At 36.4% G+C, this 26,595-nt stretch overlaps 1 protein-coding gene and 1 pseudogene across 10 annotated transcripts in view; both read right to left on the reverse strand.

The window, feature by feature from the left end:
• SLC4A10 (solute carrier family 4 member 10) overlaps nt 1-26,595 on the reverse strand; it is a 157,443-nt gene that overhangs the window by 57,794 nt on the left and 73,054 nt on the right. For all 10 annotated transcript variants that reach the window (XR_005820987.1, XM_040561252.1, XM_040561257.1 and 7 more), the window contains 3 exons: nt 19,742-19,880; nt 11,660-11,820; nt 838-1,026 (listed from right to left, as the gene is read on the reverse strand). Coding sequence is in view for 9 of the 10 variants with exons in the window: in XM_040561252.1 (XP_040417186.1) it covers nt 838-1,026; nt 11,660-11,820; nt 19,742-19,880 (489 nt within the window). In the remaining variant the exon portion in view is untranslated. The remainder of the gene's footprint in view (nt 1-837; nt 1,027-11,659; nt 11,821-19,741; nt 19,881-26,595) is intronic.
• Nucleotides 1,540-1,648, reverse strand: LOC121072719 (annotated as a pseudogene).

A 26,595-nucleotide genomic window follows, 5' to 3' on the forward strand; every position in this document is an offset into this window, starting at 1 on the left:
ATTTCTCTAAAGCTAAGGCATTTCTGGAATAAGAATCACTCGGTCCAGTGGTGCTCAGACAAAAATGTTGTGGGTATTGTGATAATACTATGTATGGAGGCTCAGTAATTCTGCAGTGCATAACTCTAGTGAATTAACTGTACATATACGCAAAATTTTGCTGTGAGTTTCATTACACATGCTTGTGTTCATGTAAATAAGAAAGAGGAATAAGAAAAGATCTTTCACTATGATTACCAATAATAACAGTATCGCGTATAAGGGCTTCTATAAAAGCAAGAAAGAAAAAAGTTAAGCCAATATTTTACTGTAGAACAACTCTGCAGACTTGCTCTTACATTTTCATAAACATCATTTTCCAAAAAGTGATTTTCTCAAAGAATAATGAACAGTTCTTGTGTTTTGTCTCCAACGGTGTCGCCTTGAAAATGTTTTTCTCGTTTTAACCCTGCGAACTCAACTGCAAAATCTCAAACACTTTGCCTAAAACACCATGCGTGTAGTTGAAGGGTACTGCACTGGGGACAATGTATTATGCCAGTTGTACAGGACAGAATGCCACATTAACACAGCTATCCTGCTTCCAACACCTGAACTAGTTCACCGGGACATATCTGCACAGCACTGGGTTGTTCCAGATTCTTGAATTTCAAGTTTAAACAAGCGTGTTACTGAATGCATGAGGAACCACTCTCTCATGTAAAAGGTACTGTTTTTACACAAGAACTTTTCAGAGTATAATCACTTTGAGTTCAAGCTGTGGGTACAAAGCACACACAACACTGAGCAGACAAATATTATTGAAAGCTGAAAATGCAAAATAAAGCAACGCATTACCATTTTTATCCATGGAATGTGGCTCAGACTGCTTCTTTCCAATATCAGCAAAGGATCTCACAATTGGGATCCTGTTGCTCAGTTTCTTCTGGTTCTGATGGTGATGCTGTTTCAGTAACGCCTCGTGTACTCTGTGACGAACATCCTCACTGAGCTGCCCAGAGCCCACCTGCTGATCCAGAATCATATCTGAAAAATAAATACATAAACATAGTAAGAGAGGGGAAAGAGGAAAAACTTTGCTTAAAGATGTTGCAATAACAATAATTAGCGCCCTATGGGATTACCGATGAAAGGTATCTGTTTGTTTAATGTGACAAGTATTAAAGCATGGTAAGTTTTATCTAGGAGTGTTTCACTCCCATAAATAAATGTATGATAAATAAATAATGGTATTGATGTAACAAAGTCAATTCCTCAAAAGGTATGTCGTTCCCATGTTAAGGTCACCTATATAACTCTGAAGACATTCCCTAAGCATTCCCATACACAATGTATTTAAACCCTAGATTATGATGTATATAAGGTGCCTCCCCACCACCCCCCACAACCAATACCTTATGTGCTACAAAGGACCAGCTTACTGTGAGGAGAAAACTTTTTGATTCCTTTTATACTTACCACAGAAGATCACAGCCTAGTTCTGTTTCTTACAATTACGGTTACAGAACTTTCAATACAATTAAAAAATATATATATATGCAGTTGAGTTTCCCGCATTTGGAGAAATTGCAGGGGTCAGCACACCCGGAGTGCAGGGGATGAGCCTTGCCCTGGGAAAACCACCTGCCTGATCACAGTGTCTCCCCTGAGGTAAGATGATATGGGAAAATTTGAAGCATTACTGGGAAATAACCAATAGGATCTCTTTCTGCTGCCTGATGCCTATGTTCATGCAAGAGAATCATTACATGGATGTGTGAGTCAAGCTGATCCTGCTGCTAAAATAGTCAGTCATTTTTGCAGTCCGCTGACAGAAAATATTAACATATTCACATTCAAAACTCCTAATAAGTATGCATTACGCATTTTGAATAGGAAAGAATTGTTGAGAATTTTGTAGGGCTTTTTTATCATTATTTTGGGAAATTCTATTAGCAATTAGTAATAATGCTTAACAGAAGGAAAGGAAAAAAAATCTGTATCAAAGCAAGTAAAACAGCATTTAAGTACACAATGTCCTTACACGTTCATTAGAATAAACTGTGCTGCACAAGAACAGTGATAAAATAAAGCTGAGTCAAAAACTTCTTGTACTGAAAATTCAGACAGCTCATGATTCTGTGCTGGAGTCAGATTCATATCTACCAGTAAACTCAGTGGCAAAGCAAGCAGAACAGAAAAAATAAAATGCAGATGCAGCATCACTAGAGAAATAATGTCAGGTCTCTGATAATTGCCAAGAGCACAATTGAGAATATAAAGCATTAAATAATTATACTAGTTAAATGCAGAGCTTAATTGCCAAGAGAACTACCCACTGTATATAAATTTTAAAAAAACACAACCATTTTTCTGAAGTTCTCAGTATCCCCATAACAATCCAATGTGTCATACATTGCTACTTTAAGAACTGAACTATAACTGCATATTTCGCTTAAAGTGAAGGGGCTACCAACAGCTCTTTATGACAACACATGCAAAAAGACATGACTAGGTCCATAGCCAAACACAGCTGTCAACAGATGCAAACATGAGAGATGTATCCACATCTCACCATGTAGAGCAGTGCAGAGCTTTCCAACATTGCCTCTGACCCTCTCCCAGCAATTACATTCTGCCCAGTGTTAGCAACTGTGTTCACCAAACAGCTCATGCCCAGGAGTAACACTGCCTGGTGCTGTGCCTACACTAATACAGCTTATCTTTGGAGTGCTTCACCTGTCTCTAAAGGTAACTTTTATCTCCAGGGTTAACTCAAATGCTACCAGGTCAGGTATCTCTGCACCCCCAGACAAGACAAACACATTTTTACCATTACTCTAGACTGCCACGGAAAAGAGAGAGAACTATGGTAACGAGAGTGACAGGCAAAACAGAAGGTAACACAAGTTCAAGAGAATGCCTGCAGTAATTTTTTTGCAGAAGGAGGCAAGAATAAGGACAGATTTGCAACACAAGGTGGGGGGGGGGGGGGGGGGGGGGGGGAAGCACCAGCTCCAAGAAAAGTATCCATTTTCCTGCTCAACTTTACTACTTTTTGAGAAACAGCCTCTGCCCTGAAGATAAGACTATCTTCCCTTTTAGACAGGCATAGTACACGAACTGGCACATCACAGTTCCCAAAACAGGCCAGTAATTTCTGTAACGTGAGAGCTAGCTGATCTTCACAGGAAAAAAAGTAAGTAATAATCATATAACTTAAGGCTTAAATGCTAAAGCACAATTGAGAAGATCCTTTTTAATTCTGCTGACCAAAATACAAATTGTAAAAAGATGCATAAAGAAGTAGTACCTTCCTTGAGTTGCTCTAAGACAGAAATCAAAAGGAAGAGCTGAAAAAAAAGGACTTCTCTAGAACAGTCAAATTTAGGGTTGTGGTCATCACCTTTCTTACAGATCAGTGGAACTCCACTTGTATGGTGTCATTCCTGGAATTACAGTATTTTCCATATTAAATATTAATATATATTAATTTCTGAGAATGATGTCACTATTTAAGATGTGCCACTTGAGGAGAGAAAATGCCAGGAAAAAGAAAATCGTATCGCTCTCTTCTTGCTTGGATGCTCTGCCAGACTCATTAACAGTCACACAAACCATGGAGGGAGGTAGTGTTGTATGCCAGTATGGTGACTAACAACTTGTATTTCCTTCCAAACTGAGAAGAAAGTGGCTTACCTCAAGTTTTCTTTTTTTTTTTTTCACAACTTCCCCTTTACTGTAGCCTGTCTGACACATGCAAAAATGGGAGATGAATTCAGAATTGGGAACAGTGAAGGGTACTTTTTTTTTTTTTTTTTTTTACCTTGATACTCCCAAGTTGTCATTCCTTTAAATACAAATCTATTTGCAATAGCAGCTATAGTTTTAGCGTAAATTACTGCCAGAATCCTGTATTTTAACCATTTTCTCTAAACCTGAACAGGTTTGAATAGTAATAAGAAGATTGACTCCATTAGCACCTACCATTATAGAATTCCACTTCATTTTCTTCACAAGTTTTTCAATATATCTTTTAAAAACCCTAGCCTCTGCAATGTCAATGGTAACTCTCTTGATTACAAAGCTAAGCTTGAAAACACGGGCCACACGGTTTAAGATCTGAGAGTAAATGTTAAAAAAAAATGTTTTTAACATTTCATTTTCAAAATAGACACTAATTCCTTCATGCTGTGTCAGGAGGATCCAATGTGATCCCACCAGCTGCAGCTGCACCTGCTTTCCAAAGTTGTGGTTTCGCACTTTTGTATCTAGAGCACATGACCATTTCTCATATAACAAAAAAGAGAAGAGAGAATAGACCTGTAACTTTGCAGCAATGTATCTCAGCTATATACCTATGTAACAGCAGAGACTCTCCAGGGTTTCTGTGCTGAGCAACAAGGTATGGGCATTTTTTTCTTTTAATTTTAAAAGAACATTCACGAGAAAAAATCTTGGTGAGCCCTTCTATCCAGGGATACAGATCACCATTATGTTTTTCAAGGTTGTTTCACAACCATAAGCAGCTTTCAACATGACAATGTGTGGAATATCCAGCAATATAGCTTTACCCAATCTAATTGCTCCTATCATACCATTTCTTCTGACATTGGGAACACTAAAACAGAATGTTTCTTCAGTAAGGAATCTGGACTTATAAGGAACCATGATATATATTTTTTAAGCTTTTAAAGACAGGTACTCTTCCTGCTCTAGTCACTTAAAAAGATTCAAAGGAACATGTAATTTCAAAAATGCTTTCTCCATTCAGACTCCGTTACAATACATCATTTACATAAAACATACTCATCTGTAAATTGATTTTGAAAGCAAATGTGAGTGAGTACTTAATGTGAGCGCTTAAACAAGCTATTGTACTAACTCAAATGTAACTCCTCATCATCTGTGAACAATTTACCCAGACTGCAAATTAAAGCATCAAATTAGTTCAAATACAGCGTGGCTCACATCTATAAACCCACCACAGCAAACCATATCTACCCCACCCCTAGGGTCAGCTAGGATGTAAAAGCAGATTGGCTTCTTTCACTCACTGTGGAGATGACTAGTACATACCACAGCTTCATTGTGGGTACTGTACAGAGACACACAGCCAGATACCTGTGGAACCATCCCAGGTCCAAATAAATAAGAGAAGTTAAGAGAACGCTCAAGTGACAGCTCTCTCCCTGCTGCTCAAGGTTCACAGCACACTCATCACATCATGCATATAGTTCAGGGAACACCGAGGTGAAACACAGAATAAATTTATATAAGGAGTACTGCATTTGTAACAAAATACCTCTGAGGTTGAACAAGTAACATCTAACCGACAGACAAGCTAAATTGGGCCTGTTTTCTGCAGTGGTGTGTAAACAAATAAGATCTGGAGCTCTTACTTTTGAGCTGTACAGCAGACAAAATACAAGTTCAGAATTCATGGGCCTGATATATCCTGATATTCTCCTGATATAGGTTGGCATTCACAGTTTACAGCAGGAGAAACTGAACTCAATATACGCCAGTGAGGTTACTGGTATTTACACCTCTCAATCTTCCAAATTTTATAACTGCAATTGCAGGACAAAATGAGAGATTAATGATAAAAAAATAGTACACATGGGCTTTTCTGTGCGTCATGACTGCAGTGACAGCTGACTACAAAACCTAATTTAAAAGCCAAGGTTTGTTTGTTTTGCAGTTGTTTTCTTTCCCTTAAAGACAGGAGAGAGGAAACACAAGCAACCATAAAGCAGTGTTTTATGCAGGACATGAAGCTGAAATGCTGTCTTTTATACTAACCTGCAACCTAATATATATGTTTACCTAGTGAGTTAGGCACTAGGAGCAATAGAAAACTAACAATTAGGATTCTTGATTCTGGTGTTTACAAGGGTGATTAGATGTGAGCTATCTAAGCCAGCGCATTTAGCCTGTTCAGCTAAGGAAGCAGAGAGTTCCAGTGCACTGAGTGCCAGGTGCTATTTTCAACTCTACCTGAATTTACTTTGTTCAACTTCTCAACTGAATTACTTGAAAAGTTACACAGACAGTGAAAAATGTCTGCTTTCCAAACAAAGAGTCTGCAATTTTACCGAAGAACAAAGGCTAGCATGTTCACAAAACTGTAAATAGTAGACTAGGCTAATATTCCCAACTTGCAGCTCAGAGAGTAAGCACTGCTGTAACCCAGAGCTATCCTAACACAGTGGATGCTACCAAAAGAACAATGGAGGCCTCATAAAACAAGATATTTTGCATCTCTATGTAGAGCATGAGTCACGAGTGACACTGGTTCTGTCTACACACACAATGAAAAAATGAAATTGACTTGTGAAATCTGTAACATTCCCAAATTTGTGGTTAACATGGGAAAACACCAAAAAAAAAAAAAAAGGATGCCATGCAACTTAGATGTTGGTAAGAGCTTTACAGTTCACCCACAGAGAAAGGAATAAAACCTGATAAAGGCTTCTCTGTAGAGGTAATCACAACATGGTAAGCTGTAAATAAAGCAAACACAAACACCTGTGTAAGTGAGAAGGTGAAAGCTCAACAAAAGAGAAGTGGAGGGTCAAACTGAGAGAAACAGACTGCTCACAGGCAATCCTCTGCTTTGTTATTGTGTTTGCAATAAAAGCTAAGTTTACCATAAAAGCACTGTCAGAAACATAATAAAGCATGAGTGTCACAGCTGAAACAAAGGAAAACAGTGAAATAAAATCTAAACTGGAGCCAGTTTAAATATTAAATACATCATTATGATGGAGTAATATACCTTAAAGCAAACAAAGACAAAAGAAGACTTTTTCAGATTGAAAGCTTAACGTGATATTACCAAAATCAATAAAGATGCACACTTGGCATGTAATGCCCTGGGTTGTTCAGCACGGAGTTCAGTGACCTCAATCACAAGATTAAGCTGTTACACAGATTGAAAATTCAGTCGTGAGGAACATACAAAAGACTGGTTGGGAAAAAAACAGTCAGATCTCTGGATTGGAAAGCATGAGAATATTTAAAATATTATTTTTAATGAACTTTTTTTCATTAATAAATAGGACTAGCTAATATTTCAAATGTGTGCAAGTCACCAAAGCACCACCATGCAACTCTGAGGCCACAGTTTGTATTTTACAAGGTTTGACATTTGTTCATAGCACACTCTGCACAATTAAAAGAAAACACGAGATCTGTGATTCATATTTTAGAGAATGTATTGCCATTAAAGGCTGGACCAAACAGTTTTTGAACCAAACGATACAAAATGGCATCATATGTTAAGTGGAAGAACCTTTTGGGTTCATTCAGTGGTTACAATCAAAAAACCAGATGGTAATCTGAGAATCTACACGGTTTCAAAGGAACTAAATGAAAATATCAAAAGAGAACATTTTCATCTGCCAACTTGAACAACACAGCAAAGCTGCTCTCTAATGGTGCAGCCAGATTCTGGCAAATACCTCCTCAAGAGACAAGTTCCAAAATAAATTGTTTTGATTACATAGATTTTTCAGACTTCCTTTTAGCATATGTTCTATACAGAAGTGATCGATAAAATATTACTACATCAAATGTTCAAAGGAATTCCTTGTGTTTGCAGTGCTAGCTTACTGATACAGGAGCCACTGCAAAGACATATGAAAAAAGAGTCAGATATTAAGAACAGAAATAAAGAAAACCTAAAATACATTTAATAAAAATGCACTTTTAGAAGGATACAGTTCAGCAGAGGAACCGAGCTGTTTTCAAAGAAAAAATAAAGTCTCTCACATAAAATTTAAGAATAAGTTGAGAAATGTCAGAAATGGTCATGGTGTTTCCCTGTTTGATGACAATGTTGGAAATTCATCTCAGGAGTCTCTACTACAATAAGATACTGTCTGTGAATTTAGCATCATAGGTATGAATAAGCTCTTTATCAACACAGAAAATTGGGTGTCTGTCCAAAGAAATTTACAGTCTTGTAGATCAAGTCATTTTTTAATAAGAGTTGGAATGAAAAAGAATCTAATCAAGAATGGACAAGCTGGAAGACAGGATGATTTAAAAATTCTCACCACGTCATTGGTGCCAAAATATTTTTACGCAGAACTATCAGAGTTTCCAGGGATGAGATACAAAATGTTCCGAAAGCCATACAAACAGTATAAGAGATGTTTTTCATCTGTAGATTTTACCACAAGCCCATTAAGGTCTTAAAACACAGACTTTAATAAAAGAAACTTTCAAGGGCTAAGTGCTGGGGTTTTAATGCTTTAGTAAGTGTGTATAGATTAAAAGCCTTGACTAAAACAAATAGGAATTCTTTGTCTCAATTTAGCAATGTAGATTAAGTATAACTCTTTCAAGGATACAAAGACTGGTACCGCATTTACAGTATAATTTGAAATTGGAATGTAGCCCAGATAGCAAGATGTTACGAACAAATACAAATACACAACATGCATTTCTCCCTAACAAAGCATTAAGGCAAGTAAAAAGAAAAGAAAGTACAGGTGAACAACTAACTTACTTGTTCTCCAAAGATATCATGAAATATAGTAATGCAGAAAATTATCAACAGATTAGGTTTAAAATGACAACAACAAAAAAACTCTGGTAATAAACTGTTAATCAGAAGCACAAGAACTAAAGTTAATCTAGGGAGTGGAATGCTGATAACAACTGAAGCCAAGAGGCTAGTTTCTTTGAACTCTCATGGTCAGGATTGTCATATACAACTGAAATACATACCAACGCCAGGGTGAACACAATGTTTGAATTGTATAGCACATAATACATAGGATTGTAACTACTGACAGTGAATAACAGCTGAGTAGAAGAGACAGGAAAGGATTTCCTGAGAGATCCTGCCTCATGCTCAGGTCCGGCAGTTGTTCATAAGGAAAAAGAGCACACCATCACATTATTGGGAATTGTCACATTTCTAACATACCTAGCACACATTTCTTGGTGGCATGCTTGCCACCACTACCATTAAAGTCATTCCTCCTACCAGTGATGCCTAATTTGTGCCACAGTCTTTCTAACATTTTGTAAACACTGGAGAGAAGGAACTACATACATAGTAGTACAGTAACAAATTACAAAGAAACATGACTGAGGAAGAGGAAAGCAATACAAATAATAACAGACAAAAGCAAATGGAATAGCAACTTTATTTCTAGGGAAATCTCTCCAGAGGAACCTGAGACAGAACATGGGTAATTTAGAGAATGACTCACTCGCAATAAGAACCTGCTGAAAAGTTGCTTAAAAAACAACAACAAAAACTCACTGTTTTTTGAATCTGCAGTGGGAAAAAATCCTTTCTCAAAGACAAAGACCCATGCAAACCCTATCATGTATCAAATCACCTTATCAGAAAGACATGCCTGTCCCTCAGATCAAATAAAATAACCAATGAAATACACCCACATCTGCCACAACATAAGGTGCTTATAAAGTGAAAATGGTACATACTAATTCAGGAAAGTCATTCTAAACCTCCTCTCAGAAAACAAACAAGCAAACAAACAAAATAAAAACAACAACAAAAAAGTTTTCCTAACCAACAAATCAAGATATCCCAGAAACAAGACTGATTCAAAACAGCATTTACAGTAACTCATCAAATTCTGTAATGAGGAACGACCTACATCTGTCGTGAGTTTCAAACCACAATTAGTAATGCGAACCTGAAGTTCTTGGACATGTTAAGTAAGCAAATAAACAAAAACTAAATGACTACAACTAACTAGGGATTAAGAGATTATAAACATGAATTTATTGTGGTTTCACCAAGCAATATCTTCCAATTGGAGGACAGGGAGGGAGAAGGAAGTTTGCTGGAGTTATTTTTATTGTGATAATTCTTACCTTTTTATCTATTTAAATAAAAACAATTCTGGAAGGGATCTCTCTTAGCTGACTGTGGAAGTTGCTGAGTGATTTCTGAATTAAAACCATAAAGCTCAAACCTGAAAATCTTAGTGTACTATTTAAGCAAACAGTAATAAAAAACAACGAAAAGCAGATCTGAGTGTTTCTTGATTTTTTTAAATAAATAATAAAGCAGCATTTACTGATAAACACCTTTGTTCTTGCAAATCAGCTGCTTTTTGTCCTTTATGTTTAGCTTCTGTCATCATCAAGAAAAAATACAAAGCTCTGATTCAGACTATGATTCATGGCAGAATCAGATCTCAGCACAGAGTAGAAACCCACACAAATTACTGCAGATTTGGATTAATAATATTTTGCGTCAGTTTGACATAAACAATTTAGGAAAGGTAAACGCAAAAAGCAGCTACCAACAGCTAAGTGATTTTTGAATCCACTGTTAAATATAACCCACTGAACAATAACTCTCTTACCTGATAGTTAACTAAAACAAATTTTATCTGACCCCTACATAGACTTTCATATCATCAGTAATGCAGTTGTCTTCATAATCTTGAGTATTCAAGTTTTCTTGCCCTGTCTTTCATATCTTTACCTTAAAAGGTTTCTATTTTGATTAGTGTATTGTATTTTCAGTTAACATGCTATTTTGTGCCTCTAATAAGGCAACAGTAAGGCCCCAACAACCACTCTCACACAATACCTCTGTGCACATTCTCTTTTCCTTATTTGACATCTGTTACATCATGATCGATCTTTAAGCAATGTTTCTAGTATGCAGAATACCATAAATCTTTGTCTAAAATACAAATACATCATAAAATTTGTATAAAATATCAAATATATGATTTACAGATACAGCACCATTTTCAGAAATGTGCAATCCAGTAATGTAGAAGGCAAGGTAAAACTTTTAAGCAGATATAAAGCAAGATATACAAATAAAATAATCCTCCTTGTTGTCTTGGAGGATTTGGAGTCCGACAACCATCATGAGCATGAGACCAGCCCTTACTAAAGGTACATAAACAGAAAATTAGAGACCCCAGATAATAAAACAGCACAGCTCTTTGCTCCCCTGCAGTAACTAGTTACAGACTTCTGGGAAAAAACAGGAATACTGAAAATAGCAATCAATCTCAATCTCATATTTTTGGGATATAAGGCTCATCCATTATGTTTGCTTGCATTCTGCTTCTGCTATCCTCAACAGCTCTAGAATCACACCTGCCAAATTCACTGGAAAATATGTACTCAACTTCATCTAAAGAAGTTAATCCATCTTAAAACTTTTTGAAAAATTTACATATAAAACTATGGGTTTTGATTTCATTCTCAACTCAGATACATTTTTTAAACTGGTCTTCTTTCTTGTTACATAGTTATAATGAATGTTCTTTTGTCATTTTTTTAAGCCAGATTGTCTGCAATTAGTGTAACACCAGCTTCAGTACGTAGAAATTAACACACTCATCATTCACAATGTAAGGTGCCACAGCAGAGTACGTATCTGTTCTACTGAAATATATCCTCAGCGTGCTCTCTACTCCATTTTAATTCTCTTCTTACATAAGAACTGATTCTGAAAATAGCAAAAACTGAAAATACAAAAAATAAATAACGCTTACCAGTTGCGTCAGATTTTAAATTCTTATTTAATATATTGAATAAATTATTTCCAAGGGGTTTCTAAACTGAACTGATTCTTATGCAAAAGCTTTCTTGAAAACAACATATTACTTGATGTTTATGGTTAATTTTCATAACTATTAAATGCAGCATCAATACATACCTGCAATTTCTTCTATGGAGTTAGCTCTCATGTCCAACAAAACTGTGCCATTCAGGATACAGCTTCTCAGCTCAAACAAGCTATGAAGTGACAGTGTGGCAACATAGGGTTTGCTCCACCTCTCTCCACCATCCTCTACATCTTCTTCAAACTTTAACCACCTGTGAAAACAACCAATTTTATAACTCTACTGTGCATAAGAAATGTAAAATGCATTATTTCCATGGGTACTGCAAGAACACTGTTAAACATGTCACAGAGACAAAAAGAAAAGCATTTTAAGAAAGAATTATTGTATTCTACAAAACCTTTGAGTAATTCTCCAGAAAAAAAATATAATACTATGATGGAACAATTATGAAAAGGATAGAGGAGAAGAATTTGTGGCAGAAAAAAACAAAAGCTATGCATAATAAGAAACACAGAACTTTCTCCATTTAGTCTCCACTTGGGAGTGAACACAAAAAGAAGACAGTTTATAATTTAATCACAACAGAGCAAAGAGATATTTTTCATTTAAAGTAATGTGTATTGACATATTGACACTTCATGGAATCTCAATCTATAATCACCACCATAAGCTTTTCACAAAAGACACTGATAAGAACTTTGTTAGCCTGTTAGTTGCTTAATTGCACTAAGCCACTCAGCAAAGGCAGTAAAACATTATGCATAATTTAGGCTATTTTTCATTTAAAAGTTCAGTCACTTAAAATGAAAACCTCACAGGCACATACATGCATGTGCAAACACACACACAGTGTAAACATCTGTGTACAGTCTTTCAAGCCCCAAAATATGTGCCTTACTTGGGTAAAACTGCCACATGAATACCTGAAATAGCACTGTAGAATCCAGTAATATCATCATATCTATTTTGAGTCTCATTTGCCTCTTCCCAGGTTCTGTGTAAATCTGGTGAGACTTCAATAAAGTTAGAGACGTGAAACTCACATAATGAGATCAGTCTTTTGTTATTAGACAGCTAAATGAACTTTCTTGCAATTTTTTAATTGTTTACTGATAAAAATTACACTTAAAATGTTCAAAGAATACTAAACAAACAAACAAAACCCGGAGAAGTCTGTTGACATAAGCAAAACTGTTTTAAATTAACGTTATTAAGTCTTTCAAGCCTACACAGATGTTGCTGTATGGAACCATGCAGCCTGCCAGCTTGGCAAGGCTTGAACAGCTGCAGCCACAGCAGAAGCCTTTTTCACTTGACAACAGCAACAGCACTTGCTTATTTTATGTGGACCAGGCAGCAGAGAAGTAGAGAAGAGTCTCACAGCTTGACAACACTTCCACGATTGTTTCTAGACAGCAAGGAAGAGTAAACCTTAAGACCTCTAAAGCTGAGCAATTTCCAGTGTTCCAATCCCTGCAGCCCAGTGACAGCAGACACGTCTGTCCTCTTCTGTTCCTGCCCCACCCAACTCTGCTCCTACCTCTAAAATCTGCCAGTGTACCCCTATTTTATATTACACTTTCCTCCATGCAGTCACTGTGTATCAGGTCCTTCCCCTTCTGTTGCTAACCTGCAAGTAGCCACCACTTCTGTGACCCACTCATCACCAGCAGATTGCTACATTACTAATGTGCTGCCCTGCTTCTAATTCCACCAGCTACCTCCAAGTGATTCATTTCTCCATCATGTGCATACATCATTTGCCCCCTTCTCTGCTCCTACAAAATCTCCAGTCTCCTGTTTCTAGCTGTATTCTCCTCTTTGTGTTTAAACATTTTTCTCTCCGTTTCCTCTGTACTGGCCAGTTACCACGTCTCAGCTTTGCCCATAAGATGCTCCTCTCCATCAGACTTCTATTCTCCACTTTCTTCACTGCAATCTCTTCTCTCTCCAAACATAGCTGGGCTACCTCCTTTACCTTTTCCATTCTGCCAGGGAAGCAGCAAGGACACAGCACACACAAAAATTTGCCTCCAGAGAGCTGAACCATGAAATTGAGTTTCTAATATGCATATGCAAACAAGGTTTTCCACATGGATATTCAAAAGCAACATCAGTATGTTAAACACACATTAATACACCCCACTGCTACCAAACTCAAAGCCATGACTTGAGGAGATGAGATATAACAAGTCAAGTCAAGAGAATTACAAAGAAGCGGGGTGGTGAGGGAGAGTGTTCATTTTGCAGTTGCGTTTGAACTTCATAAAACAAGGCTGCTCCTAGCTTATTCAAGGTGCCCACGTTTCCAACCTAAAAATGTGCTAGACCTATTTGTGGCCATAACATTCTAAACGTGATGGATTAATTGCTTGCTAAGAGTCTGTAAAACATCCACGGTTTTGCCTTCTCATCTCTTTGTTTCCTATGTTTCTAATCCTTTTAGGAGTTTTATAAGGTTACTATCTTCGTTCTTGGGTATAACCAGTTCTTTCTAGTGTACAATCATTTCATTTTATGCTGATTCAAACAAAAGATTAAAAATCATGCTACATACATACTAAAAACAATGATCCAAGCATAGATTCTTACAGAATCTGATCAGGAATCTCCTACTGTCATTGCCTTCTTGTTCACGTAACTAGTCTTTAACACTGCTTATCTGATTATACCGCTACAGTCTGTCCTATTTTGAACATACTGACCAATGCTAAATAGATTTGAAATGACAGATGAAAGACAAACATGTTCTTAAAAGTTTCCTGAAAACAGGTGACTGAACAAAAACAGGCAACACGTTCAGCATTATAACCAGAGCTTATATCTCACATAACAAGAAAAGTTGAAATCATGACAACAACTTTAAAGTTTGTAGTGTCAATCAGACAGGAAAGTTCAAGCACGGCATTAAAACCCATAGGGAAATATTACTATTGCTCAAACAATTATTCTTGCCATAGTGATCAAATCCACCTGAGTTAATCGATTTGAAGAGTATTAATTTTATGGGTTGCATCCAATTTCCTGCTGTTACTAAAACTTATGTGTTTTAACACATTATCCTACATTTTTACTTAATGAGCTAACAGTCTAATACAGAAACATAAATCATACCCAGCTGAGAGAATTCTACATTTGGACTAAATTTCTATTTTAAGAAGTGTTACATAAGTTTACTCATCAAGTGAAAATCATGTTTATCACCTTTTAGCTTTTCAGAATTATTCCTCTTTTATGTCAGATAATCCTTATTTAACATATCAAATGAGAAACAGCAGCAAAGAACATAAACAAATCTATAATCTTACATACAGTCATTCAATTCTAACTGTTCAAGTGTTTTTTTTAAATCAGAATAACATTTCAACAACTCTCTGAACTCATGCACAAGATTCTACAATAGAAATGGCTTTGAAATCCAAATTCTGGCATGGATCCTAAGTTCGACAATTTTCTACTCTTTCGAGTCCTTAGACAAAAAGAAAAAAAATAATATATTTACTTCTGCAGCTCAACCCCTCAAATTGATATGGTTAATAAACAAAAGCCTTTTATAATTTTCCAGAAAACAATATCAAACCCATCTATATATTGAGCTCCATGTCATGTATACTATGTGCTTGGAAAATATTTAGAACCATCTTGATTTGGTCTGATCAAGGAACAACAGCTTCATTCATATGATTTCTGCTGCTCATAGAGGTATACCAATAATGAGGTTTAGCTCCTCTGTTAGCATATTTGCTGGAACAAAGCATTCCACGGGAGTTTCACCAAAGTATGTTATCATAGGAAAATTATTAAACAGATGTGTGTGTATACATATAACGGATCTTCTACAGTCATCTCCACTGTTTTTTCAGGAGTCAATAAAAGAGTGTGCATACTTCATCGTAGACTTGGTTACAACATTTTGGTGCGTAATATGCAGTGGGTGAAGTTTGAACACAAGTTACTTCATAGTCTGCTATGTCCACAGCAGAGAGCTGGAGTATGCATTCACTTAAAAACCCTCTCAAGACTCAATGCTAGTAGCATAACTTTACAATCTGTATCAACCTCCACATAAGCTTTTCCCTGCGTAGGCTGACTAGAAAATGAACCAAAGTAAACAAGACTGTCAGAAACAAAAACAGAAGTGACAAACCAAAGGTTTCTTTGATCTATATCTTTGGAAGGAATTTTTGATCCATTTGGAGATGCTTTTCACTTCTTCATACACCTGATTTTTCCCTAGAACATCCATTTTCTGATCAGTCTCAATTTACTGAACAGTTTAGTTTCTAAACTATGGACGGAGGTTTAGTTTCATAACAACTCTGCAGCTTCATTAAAATATAAGCCTAAACACTTTCCTCTTGGTTCCGAAGTGTCTATTTTCCTCTTTGCAACATATTCTTGTCTGTTCTGGAAATATAGTAATATTCTCCTGAAATTTTCATTTGATATTAGCAGGTAATTGAGAAACAGCAGTTTGGGTAAAACTTGCTGGAAATTAGCCATTACTTTCCAGCCATGACAGCAAGCAACCATAGGATACATCTGAACATGAATTTCTTTCTTAATTTCTGCAATTTTCAATTGCAATACTGTATGTACAAAACAAGACAAACTGTTGTTTCTTTACAAACTTACTGGAAATATTAAATATTTTTTCAGGATATAAACTATACATCATGCATTCTCTACACAATCGTACAGCTGGGCAATATATAAAAATTATTAAATCAGTAAGATTGACTACTGATTTTAAAAGATTTATATTTTCTCTGTCTTGACATCAATTAATACAGAAGAACTTACTAATTTTACCACCTCTATACCAATAGAACCAAGATATTTCATTGTGCTTGATGACTAATTCCATGGATGGGACAACTTAAATCAGATCCTTGAATGGAGTTGGCTATAGCATCGATATACTTTGTTTGCCCCTACTAATTCACCTGCAGGAATACTTTTGTTCATTGGAAATGTTAGTCAAGAATTGGAAACTGAAGAATGTCAAACCTTAGAGACTCCCATGTGCTGGGGGGTGGGGAGGAAATCTACAAAAGGACTTACTCTTCCAAACAAATGAAATAGGAATAGAGCACATTTACATAAAGAACACCAAGTTTCAGTCAAATCTTATCTGCAGCTCCCTTTGATATGTTACTATTTTGATCAAGCGAGAACAAAATGTCTCAAATAGTTTTACAAGTTTGCTCAAGATACATATATATATATTTTTTTTTTTTTTTAAGGCTGAATTGTTCATGCAATTTCAATCAAACAGAAAAGAGGAACATATGGATTAATTGCATCAGAGTTGATCCAACCCCTTGTTCCAGCAGCACTTGGTGAAATGAATATTGAACCACTTAGTGACATCACTCTCACTAAACACAATTAATGACTGAGTCTCCCCCTGTATCACTTGCCTTTGAATTAATCTACCTGGAACTATGTCCAAAACCACACAACAGAACTTACAAATACTTCTAGTAGTATTTTTCACACAGATGGACAAAATATAATGAAGTTGGTACAGCAACAAATTCAGAGTTTATCCTTTCCATAACATGCTTTTAATCAAATCAGTATTTCTCAAGTCTTGGATCAAGCACTACTACCAAAAATACTTTACTGAAAGTACTTTACAATAGCATAGATAATTCCAGATGAGTGTTCAGTTTTATGTCCTACACAGATTTGAATATTTCCTTACCTGTATTGGAAACACTGCTTGTCATGCATACTAGAAGATTATTTATCTTTTTTGTATTAGCACCTTGTCATTCTGTTTTCTACTCTGCGCATCACCACTCCTTCTCCCATCTCCAATGTATTAGTTTCTAAGTATCTGATCTTTCATATTAAACACCATCTCATTTTTACTACTGTACTCGAAGTCATCTTGTTCTTTGTGTATATCTTTATCTATTTTTAGACTAAAACTACCTCCAAATTTCTCATCATCAGCAAGTTTTATTACTGTAACTCTTTGCTTCATTCAATAACAAACCTATTTAATAACTAATTCTTTCTGTTCCTTGTCACTTTCCTCCAGTTTCGTCTTTCAGCATGACCTGCTGCACCTCTTCAATTAGCTCCTTACCCACTAATATAATTTTTATTAATTAAACTGTCTTATTGCAAATTCTGATTGCTGTATCACATCAAATGCTCTACTAAAACAAATAAATCAGATCTACTGTTTTTCCTGTCCAAAAAAAAAAAAAAAAATCAATTTTCTGATTAAAAAGCATTATTACGTTAGTCTGACATGATACACCACTGAATTGTGCTTTATGCAATTTTCCATTTAGTTCCAAGTCTATAATTATTCTTTCTTTCAAATATTGTTCTAAGCCTTGCATACTTCTGAAATCCAACTAAAAGGCCTGTGTTTGTTCAGACCATTTTTCTGCTTTCTTTAAGAGTGTTGCTGTGTTTGCTTAGTACAACAACCCACCTGATAGATTCACAGAAAGACAGGATTTACAATACTCATGAAGTTCGTGTTCTTCCGTCTTTCTAGAATGGAAATTATTGCACCCTCTGATTTGCACAGATAAGGCACCTTGATGCTTGTTTCCATCTTGGATTTGGTCATTTCACTGCCATATCTTACTTTTCTAATAGTAAGCCACCCCATGTCAAATGCTGTCCAAGATTTTTGGATCCAAAATGAAAAAGACCATTTATCTTGACCAGCTCTTTCTGCATGGCAGCCCCACTCTTCATCTCATTTGTTAAGCTAAACATTTTCTTTCCCTATTTGTTTATTTATGTTCAATGTCTATATGTTGGTCTTCCAACTTTCAGTACATCATGTACTTTCTGAGCTCCAAAATACAGTTTTCTTGGCTGTTTTTTCCTCTTCTTTTTCAACAATCTTAGCTTATTTCTGTTTAACAAATTTTGATTCTTTACTTGGCAAATTACAATAGGAAGGGCTATACTTACAGATAGATCAATTTAAATCTCTTTATTTCAACTATTCCTTTTAAGCTCTATTTCAATTAGCTATTTAAATTAATGAAAATGGTTATAATTTGTCAGAAACACAATTCTTTGGTGATTTGCAAAGGGAATTTTTAGTTAAACAAACTGTTATTTACCTGTTAAAAATGACATAACCCATTGGTATTTTATTTTTTTTTTATCACTACATGAACTGATACCCTTCTTAGAAGAGGTCCTATATGTCCCTAATCAGTATGAGAATACTGCAAATAATTACCTTGATTAGATTTTCTCTCCCCAAATATTAATAAGATTATTTAGGAACACTACTACACTACTTTTATAGCACAATCCCCACATGAGAATTTTCTACATCTAAAGATCTATATTTAGCTTCTGTCCGTCCCTCCTATGGACACGTAAGAGAAGGGAAGGTCATAGAAAATTTTGTGGCCCTCTGGGAAAGTAGGAATTTGCAGTAAAATTAAAGGCAAAGCGAACAGCCCATGTACATAATTTCTCACAAAATCCTTTCAGCAATTCCACATTTTTTATCCTACTGTAGCCAAAGGTCTGGTCCACAGATTTCTGGGCAACTTTAAGAGGTATTTAAATTTCTAAGAAGAACAGTGAAACTAAGTGTTTGTGATACCTCATTTAGATGTCTGAGGAAATAAGCAGGCAAAAACAAATTTATTTTCCAGTATTAATGTATTTTCAGCAGAAATGCAATCTAATCAGTCTTGTTACAATAATTTGGCAGAAGCAAAATAATCCAGCATTAAATATTCAAAATCTCAAAAGTAACTGTTCATTGTTAGAAAATGTGAAAGTTTTTTTGCTCCAAAAGTAATGTTATTCCTGTTTTAACCATTTATCAGCTTCTTGAGGATTCAAACGTAATATAAAGTTTGAAAATCTATTAAAATGATGAGCTAAAGTATGAATAAAACCAATAATTCATTATTTGTATATATAGTATGTTTACTTTGATTTTTCCCTTGATATTCGTTCTGACCTATATTTAATAAATCCAGATGAAAACATTTGGCTCTGAAAAATAACAAATGCTGTAATAACACTAGCAGTCTAAGGATTAAAATTATGGTTTTATTTAAGCTGTATATCCAGAATCTGTTGCCACAGTTTTGAAATCATTCTTCAGAACACCAGCAGCCAATAGCTACAGATAATTTTTAACAAATCATGTAAACACTTACCTTGCCGTTTCCCTCCACTCAGCATCCTCTCCTTCACGCCAACAAATTTCATCAAGCTCAGTAAAGAGATCATGAGGAATGTGCTCCTCATCATCATCTTCCGTTCCAAGAATAAACTGCACCCTTTGTGATGGAGTATCTGGAAAAAGCATAAAGATATCACTTTTTTTCGCCAGAGAAAGCAAATTCCTAACATTTCATAAGATTATTGAGACACTTTCTCTAACTTCACTTGCTGCTACACAAAAAACATGATCATACTTATATTGTAAAAATATTTATACACAAACTCTTTCAGATTCAGATCTCTATTTACAGTAGTCGTCTAGTCAGCAAATTAAATAAACTCATCTAAAGATGGAATGTGACGTACAGAAGTACTGAGTATTAGAAGCTGAAATGGTATCTCACAGAAAAGAAAAAAGAAGTAGCATAGATAGAGCTGATTAAAGTAATTTACTCCATTGTTACAAAAAAAAAGAGCCACATAGTAAGTCTGTACCTATAGACCTAGCACAGCTCACAAATCTGGCCTCCTACATTTGCATCCTTTGTTTTACCTAGCAGGAGAAAGAATCCAAAAAAAACTCTGATGTCAATATTTAACTGGGAACTCCAACCATCACTTGACCCTTTTAAAATGGTTGTTTCAGATGACCAAGTTGCTAATCTGATCCAACTTCCCCATTTTATTCTTCCTGTATCTGTCTTCCCTTTACATTTCCATCATCATCTATTTTACTTCATAATCCTTCACTTCAGACCACTCAATATACTTCGGAGACATACTATTTTTCTTTCATATTACTCAGTAAATTTCTGGAGCTCACAGAACACTTTAATGTTCCTTATATTCAGCATTCACAGCTCAAATGTTTTAAGTCTAAAATAATTAAAAGGAAAACAACACTTATTTGCTTATTTAAATGAAAATCTCAGACTAAGAAACTCAGGGTGGAAACCACTCTCTCTAGAAATATAGTTATTTTTTCTGCTAATGAATTTTAGATTTCTGAGAGGAACCAGAAGTCCTTTGTGATGGCTGATAGGGGCCAGGCTGCCAGTCAAACAAAAAAATTACTATGCAGCAGAACAGCTCAGCAATTCCTTGAACACTGTCTAAATGACGTTCTGTTTTACAACCATATTTGTAAGACAAGCTACACTATTCCCATCCAGCAGTGAAGAACATCTCTGAACAGGACACTCAAAGTCTTTGTATTTTGGAAAAACTGAGATGATAGCACTCACTGAATGTTAAAGAGCAAGTACAGCACTGGTCAAAAAGAATTAAATGTCCAACTGATGCAAGAGATGAAATTCAACAAGATATCTCTTTTGTAATAGTAGTAAACTTACTACACCAATGAAACACTAACAAGACAACGGTTTTCACTTGAGGCTTATTCTCCTTAACACAGTGTAAAGATACAATATGGTAAAGCCTACTGACTTTTTCCACAAAGAATGGAAAAAAACAGGGTGAGATATAGGAGAGTAGGAAAAGAAAAAAGGCTCAAGTACTACTAAAAGCTCTAGAGAACAGAGCTGCAGGGGGACAACTAAGGGGACAAAAATTACTTTTGGTAAATCATTAAAAAACAGAAGTAACCTCCACTTTACCCTTTCTTTTGTTGCTCATTTCTCTCACTGTTCTCTCCTTTTTTCTTTAACAACATTTCAAGCTTCCCATTATTTTAGACCCCCCTTTCCAGGCTCTACCATTTTTTTAATATCCTCCAGGATATTCATATCCACATGTTGGTACGTTCTAGGGAAGGAAAAAGTAAATGCAAACATCAAGATGTGATCAGAGAGTAGGACGTGCATTCTGGTGAAGTCTGCAATTTGTTAAGACCATTTCTCCGAAGGAAAAAATTCAATGAGATCTGAACTTACAAAGGACAAGCACATATGACTAGTGACAGACCATAGAAAGCAAGCTACTGGTAAACAGCTGGACTGCAGTGAGAATATGAGAATAGGCACTGCCAAGAACATCCCGTACCCTTGGTAAAATCAGCACTAGGAACTGATTTACAACAACAGCTACTGCTAAGTAATATATGAGTAGAGTTGTATAGCAGAGCTGCCGTTTTATGACAGTTGTGATACTCATGCAAAGGCACACTTTCAATGTGGGAAGGAAAGCAGAGGATTTCTGAATTCAGGTAAATAGCAACAATACCTTACTGCTGTGGTTTGCTCAGAGTCTTCTGTCTGACATACAGCTATTCTTCTGACTACAGTTAAAAATTTACATAAATGAAAAAAATGCACGTTCTCTTTTCCTTGTTAACACACCAGTGAAACTAACTGCTAGATTCTGGATATAATTTTTTTCTGGATATAATTTTTGCTACTTCAATTTGTATTTGCTTCTGAAACATGCAAACCACAGCTTAATTTTCAGACAAGTTGGAAACTGAAAAAAAAAAAAAAAAAGGTTAGGTTTGTAATACAATGATTGTATTTTAAGGACAAAATTCTAACAGAATTAAACAATAGCAACATGATAAAAAAATAGATTTGTTGGTTCTACTTCTGAAACTGAGTTAACAGAATTACATGTGAGTAATGCCAGATGGATTTGGCTCTTACTCATGGGAGTAATAAACATCAAATATGTCATTAATGTGTTATATATAAAATGAGTAATGTGTGATTTAAAACCAATATGAAAGAATACTTCAATTGCTGACTGTCAAACTGTGATAACTTAATCCTCGGTGTAAAAGCATAATATTTGCAAAATAGGAGACTCAATTTTTTTCAAGTCTAGAAAAACAGAAACTGGTTTAAATACATCACTCCTTCAAGTAGTAAAGCCAGATTAGAAAATAAAATCTTCATTTTATTAACCATACTTCTATAAAGAAATGGAAGTAATATAGACTAAGCTAAAATGAAAATAAATGAATGGAACTAATTTGTTAAATAATTATTTCTAACACTGCAGTCATTTTATAACAGAGCATAGAGAAATTAGAATCAACATGAGTTTAAAGTTGAACAATAAGCAGCTGATGGTTCTCCCAAGTAAATGGCTCATCACCAGCTCAGGAAATCCTTCAGGACCAGCTAGGATTGCACAGAAAGCAGTCTGGTACATGATGGGAGCACGAGTACCATCAATAACCACCCGTGCCTGGCTAATGAGCCATCTCAGTCAGGAAAAGTTGAAGCAGCTTTCTATTTGCTAAGGCTCCACCAGCCCATAGGAGCCCACTGCTAATGCTCACATCACCCACGTAACACTCACACAGACACCCAAACCACCTCTGATAGCTCAAATTCAACACCCACATGAAAAACCTAAGAATTCCAAGTTTAAAAATTTGTACCTTCACAGCGCTATCAAAAGTGTAGAAATTAAGAGGTGGTGGATACAGTATTGTCAAAAGCATGAATTCACTCACACTGGGATTCAGTACCGCAGAGAGGAAGTGAACCTGACATACCACTTCAATTACCTTCAATGTAAAGTCATTAACATCCCTAAGCCAAAAGGAAGATACAGACATGCCAAAAGAACAGAGCTGAAAGCCAGAACTGCTAATAACTTAATTCCCAGACGAAAACAAGCAAAGCTGCTTCCTGGAACAGCACCGAGTGCAGGCCGGGAGGAACAATGGCCTGTACCGCCATCCTGCCTCATAAAACACACGTCGGAAAGAACCATGACTGGCATTTTCCTCTTTTAAGCCACCCCAACTACAACCACACTTCTTGATCAGCACAGCTCCCTCTTGCCTAAGGGAACAAGGTGAATGCAAGACTCAGGGTGGGGTAAAAAAGAATGGTTTTTAGCCCCTCCACGTAAGCCCGGCCCAGAGAAGAGCCTGCGCCAGCGCTCCTCTCAGGGCGAACTGCAGCTACTCCTCAGCACAGAACTGCACGCACTCTGGCCAAGCCATGCCACAAACAGAAACAGAGCTTTGGGTGCATACCACATGTATTCCACATTTTGTCCTCTACTCTTGATTAACTCTAAAAAGGGTACAAAGATGTATTTCTGGGAATACTTACTCTATTACCTCACTTGTCAGAATAGGATTCAGCATTTCTAAGTCTGCTGGGAACCCGCATTCCAGATCAGTATTAACAGGCTAATACTTTCCACGGGGGTCAGTAGATAGAGGGATGAAAAGTTATTTTTCTAAACTAGGAAACACACTAAACATTAAAATAAAGTTTATATTACAGAAGTTTGCATAAGGTAGTAAACATCATAGAAAAGATTTAGTTACTGCCTCATGCCCTTGTGCATTCTCATTAAATTAATATTAAATACACAAACTTTTTTTGGTTGCTCACTGCATGTGACAGGCTGCAGACAGGGTGTGAACTGGTGTAACATAGTTGACACGGACAACAATTCACCTCAGGTGAAGAGGAGGTGGAGTGAAAAATTCCAAGGATCATAGGAAAGACAGCAGCACCTCAGACACAGACAAACATTCCTTCTCCTCCTGCTTGTGCCCACCAAGGAAGCGATGGATGGGGGGCTCTCCCCCACCTCCATCCTGTGCGGATGAGACATTGCCCTTCAGCTCAGCAATCAGCAAATGTAGGGATCATAATTTTTTTTTAAATTATGAAACATGAAACTAAAATAAAATTTACATTACTGAAGTACATATAAAATAGTAAACACACAACACGCTTCTGAAAATCTCTTCAAAAGATCTTAGAAACTCTGTGTTAGGTGGGAGAAAGTACATTCCCTTGCTTGCTTCTGTTTTCAGGAAACTGCATTTTCCTCACATTAATTGTTTCCATTACCTCAGGGCTGTGACAAATAATCTTATCTTTTGTATCTCACAATATGGACAATCCCCAAGCTTCTATTTCTCTTCGCTAGACTCTTTAAACTGCTGTTATGATACATTACTATAATCCAGATTTACTGCAATCTGTTCCCTAGCTGCCCAGAGATCCAAACTTCCAAGTTCATCCTTTGGCAGACAAAGCATATAGTTAAGGGTAGGGGAATTCTCCTACAACTGTACTGTTTACAAATAAATTCATTTTCCCCATTAATATCCCTTTGAGGTTTGAGATTAGCTACTGCACATAGTTAGCTTAGTCCTTTGGTTATACTTCCCCCTAGCCCCTCTAGAGAAGTCCCCCTTTGCAATTCACATTTTTGCTTGCATTACCTTCCTGTCTACAGTCCTCTGCTCAGTTCACCTCCAGGCCGACTCAGCTTCCTTTGCCACATCTTGTATTATGAATTACAAACTTAAGCCTCTTTAAAACTGGAGAAATATTAAAGCCAGGTTTTTCAAAAACACAAACCAAACCTTGCACAAGTCCTGCTGTTGTCTAGTCTTAGAAGACACTGCACAATACTGAAATCAAACCCCAGTCCTCACAGCTGTGTTCACTTTACCCTCACAAAATTTGCCCTTAAAAAGACATGCTGCAGAGAGCTGATGTCTTGCTATTCTACTCCGTTCTATCCCAAAACAGAAACCACTCAAAATCGACACTAAAATCCACGTGCATACCAAGTAAGTGTAAACCTACCAGACAAAGGGAAATCTGCACCATACTTTCATTGCCACAACTGGCAGAGCTGACAGAGCTGTCCCCTCTAGCTTGTAGCCTTGCACCAGCAGGTGCTGGCCCCCATTACCCTCCCAGCAAATAGCACTGGGGAGCTGCTACTGCCTAGAGACAGCTTTTTTGCCAGCTTAGTTTTAACCTGAATCAATTCTTTAATTTAATTCACGGAGCAGCCACAATACTTGCACCACAGGAAAGCTGTGGAGGAGGGTAGCTTAAAGCATGAACCTGGGGCCTTAAATACAACAGCAACATTTCAGCTGTAACAGTAGCCCTCTTCAGTACAGTGAACAGCATTGCTGCGTTTTAACTACGGTAGATAACTTCACTGGATTTCTCTTTTCTCTTTTTTTCCTTCCAAAAATTATGAGGCAAGATGGTAGAAGTCAAGATGTTGTAATTGCTTAGCTTCCAGTTTTTCTACCCAAAAAAGCCCCTCCATGAGAAAGTCACATAATCTAAAAATTATGCAAAGGCACATCGTTATGGCAAAATGGAAACATCTTGAGCAACCTCATCCCATCAAGAGGCAACAGACACACAGTGAGACAAAGATATGGGGAAAACAAAAATAAAATTTCATTAAGTAATCTGCGCCCCCAAATGACAGGGCTCACTCGTTTTTCCTCCACTAAATACATATTCCACATATTAATTGTCTACAAACTCTGAATCTGCACACAGAGAACATTTGGGTTATTTTTGAAGAGTGACAGTAGGAGACTAAAAAAAAAAAAAAAGCTTCTGCGCTGCCATCAGAATGTTCTAAAAACATTATCTGCAGAAACCATCCCTCAGAAAGTAGCTGGTACAGCTTTCCCAGACAGGATTCAGAGTGATTACCAGGAAGCTTCCAACCATGGGTATTACATTGAATACAGGTGTTTTCCAGCCATTTGATACAAAGAAAGCTGTTTAAAAACTTGTTTTTCATTAGATTGGAACCAGGTGTGCACCTGTCCACTCTGAGTGGGGGCAGGCACAGCCCCACAGCACCATGTGCACAGTGCAGCTCCCTGAGTGCAGAGTGATAGCAAAGCAAGATCTGCACCTACGGAAACTTCACAGATGAAGTTATAAATTATGCATCTATAAATTATGACCAAAAAAAAGCTTTATCCCATGCTTGGTTAACTGAGCAGTACGGATTACTTCACGTCTTAATATTTCAGGCCTTTACTTCTTCCAGCATCTCTATTATTCAGTTCTTGCATCTCTGTCTTTATTATACCTCCTTTCATACTTCACTGCTTCAAAACATTGCTAATTTATTCTCTTGTAAC

Source organism: Cygnus olor, chromosome 6 (genome assembly GCF_009769625.2).
Source record: "Cygnus olor isolate bCygOlo1 chromosome 6, bCygOlo1.pri.v2, whole genome shotgun sequence".
Taxonomy (NCBI): domain Eukaryota; kingdom Metazoa; phylum Chordata; class Aves; order Anseriformes; family Anatidae; genus Cygnus; species Cygnus olor.